At 51.3% G+C, this 1,935-nt stretch overlaps 1 protein-coding gene across 1 annotated transcript in view; it reads left to right on the top strand.

The window, feature by feature from the left end:
* The window catches only part of LOC119423574 (glutamate receptor ionotropic, delta-1), a 458,437-nt gene that overhangs the window by 322,311 nt on the left and 134,191 nt on the right, over nt 1-1,935 (top strand). Inside the window, exon 5 of the mRNA XM_037690973.1 lies at nt 1,196-1,401. Within this exon, the coding sequence (XP_037546901.1) occupies nt 1,196-1,401 (206 nt within the window). The remainder of the gene's footprint in view (nt 1-1,195; nt 1,402-1,935) is intronic.

Below are 1,935 nucleotides of genomic sequence, written 5' to 3'. Positions count from 1 at the left end.
GTGGGTCAGGTGTGGATCGGGTGTGAGTCAGGTGTGGGTCAGGTGTGAGTCAGGTGTGGGTCAGGTGTGGATCGGGTGTGAGTCAGGTGTGGGTCAGGTGTGGATAAGTTGTGAGTCAGGTGTGGGTCAGGTGTGGATCGGGTTTGGATTGGGTGTGGGTCTGGTGTGAATCAGGTGTGGATCGGGTGTGGGTCAGGTGTGAATCAGGTGTGGATCGGGTGTGGGTCTGGTGTGAATCAGGTGTGGATCGGGTGTGAGTCAGGTGTGGGTCAGGTGTGGATAAGTTGTGAGTCAGGTGTGAATCAGGTGTGGATCGGGTGTGAGTCAGGTGTGGATCAGGTCTGGATCAGGTGTGGATCGGGTTTGGATCGGGTGTGGGTCTGGTGTGAATCAGGTGTGGATTGGGTGTGGGTCAGGTGTGGGTCAGGTCTGGATCAGGTGTGTCCTGGTTTAACTAACCTGATTAGCTGTGAACACACGGCTCGCTGCACGTTTATCTCAAAACTATGATAATCCAGGCAAGCTGCAACAAGGCAGTTGGTCTGGTCTGCCGTGGTGAAGGAGCTGAAACTCTCAGGATTTACTGCTCTCCTTTGTTCCTGCTTTCACCGTGGTCCTGAGGTTTGGATCGGGACTGAAAGAACCAGGTCCTGGATCCAAGTAGCTGACATGGTCTCCGTCCTTACGGGATTATTTTATTTATTATCATTTGTTGAATTATCTCGTGCGTTGTTCCCTTGCAGCTGTGTTGGCCAGATGTTTGTGTGGTGATGCCTCATGATCTCTGGACTGTTGAGAACATGAACAATGACCTCCCAGCTCCGTGCTCCGTGCTTCAGACAGATCAGCGCTCTCTGCTTCAGCTTTAGTTCTGGATGTGTGATCAGGCTGGATTAGATTAGCAGCTGGGATTATTGTTCTTAAAGGTTAATGTGATTTAAAATGGAATAAATGTGACTCTTTGCTTTCATCAGTGTTTCATTTGAGCTTTATTGTTTCCATACCGGAGAAGATTGAGCAGCAGATTCAGAATAAAATGGATTAAAATGTTTTAAGATTTATTTTCTGTAATCCGTGATGGATCCCTGAGGAAGTTCACTTGCAGGTGACCTGTTTGTTGTGCAGAGATATGTGGAGGTGTTTTTCTTCATGTGCTCGATGTTCTCGTTCACTCCTGTGGTCCTGTCCTCTCCAGACATCCGCGGCCTGCAGGGCTTCCTGGACCAGACGTCCCGTCAGGGGGTGGACGTGGCTCTGCAGAGGGTGGACAGGAACATCAGCAAGGTCTTCACCAACCTCTTCACCACCATGAGGACCGAGGAGCTCAACCGGTACCGGGACACGTTACGCCGAGCCTTCGTGCTGCTCAGCCCCCAGGGAGCGCACGTCTTCATCCAACAGGTCGGTCCTTCCTTCAGTCCCGCTGCACCCGTCCAGGTTTCTGAGCCCGCCTCCGATCCCGAGGGGTCTGAGAGGGTCAATACAAGCATCTGTGGAGCTTCCACAGAACCAGTTAATGAAAACATCGGTTGTGGGGGAGGGGAGAGTTTGAGTCGGAGGACTCGGTTCTCGTGGAGCAGAACGAGTTCTCGTGAGGAACAAACGAGTTTTCATCGTTAGAACGTGCTGAAAAGATCAGAGTGGATGGAGAACCTGAGAGGCCGAGGAGGAAAGAGCTGCAGACACAGGTGTGTGCGTGTGTGTGTGTGTGTGTGCGCGTGTGTGTTGGAAAACAGAAGCTCTTTGCTGAGTTTCAAGAGTCTCACGTGAGAAATCTGTCAGTTTGTTTGTCCATCGAATCAGTCCCCGTCCTTCCTGCTGAGCTCGGATCATTTGTTGCAGTGTGTGTGTGTGTGTGTGTGTGTGTGTGTGTGTGTGTGTGTGTGTGTGTGTGTGTGTGTGTGTGTGTGTGTGTGTGTTTCTGTGTGTGTGTGT

This window comes from Nematolebias whitei, chromosome 17 (assembly GCF_014905685.2).
Source record: "Nematolebias whitei isolate Nwh7 chromosome 17, NemWhi1, whole genome shotgun sequence".
Lineage (NCBI taxonomy): Eukaryota > Metazoa > Chordata > Actinopteri > Cyprinodontiformes > Rivulidae > Nematolebias > Nematolebias whitei.
Note: the sequence above shows the minus strand (reverse complement) of the source record. Positions and strands in the feature narration are given on the sequence as shown.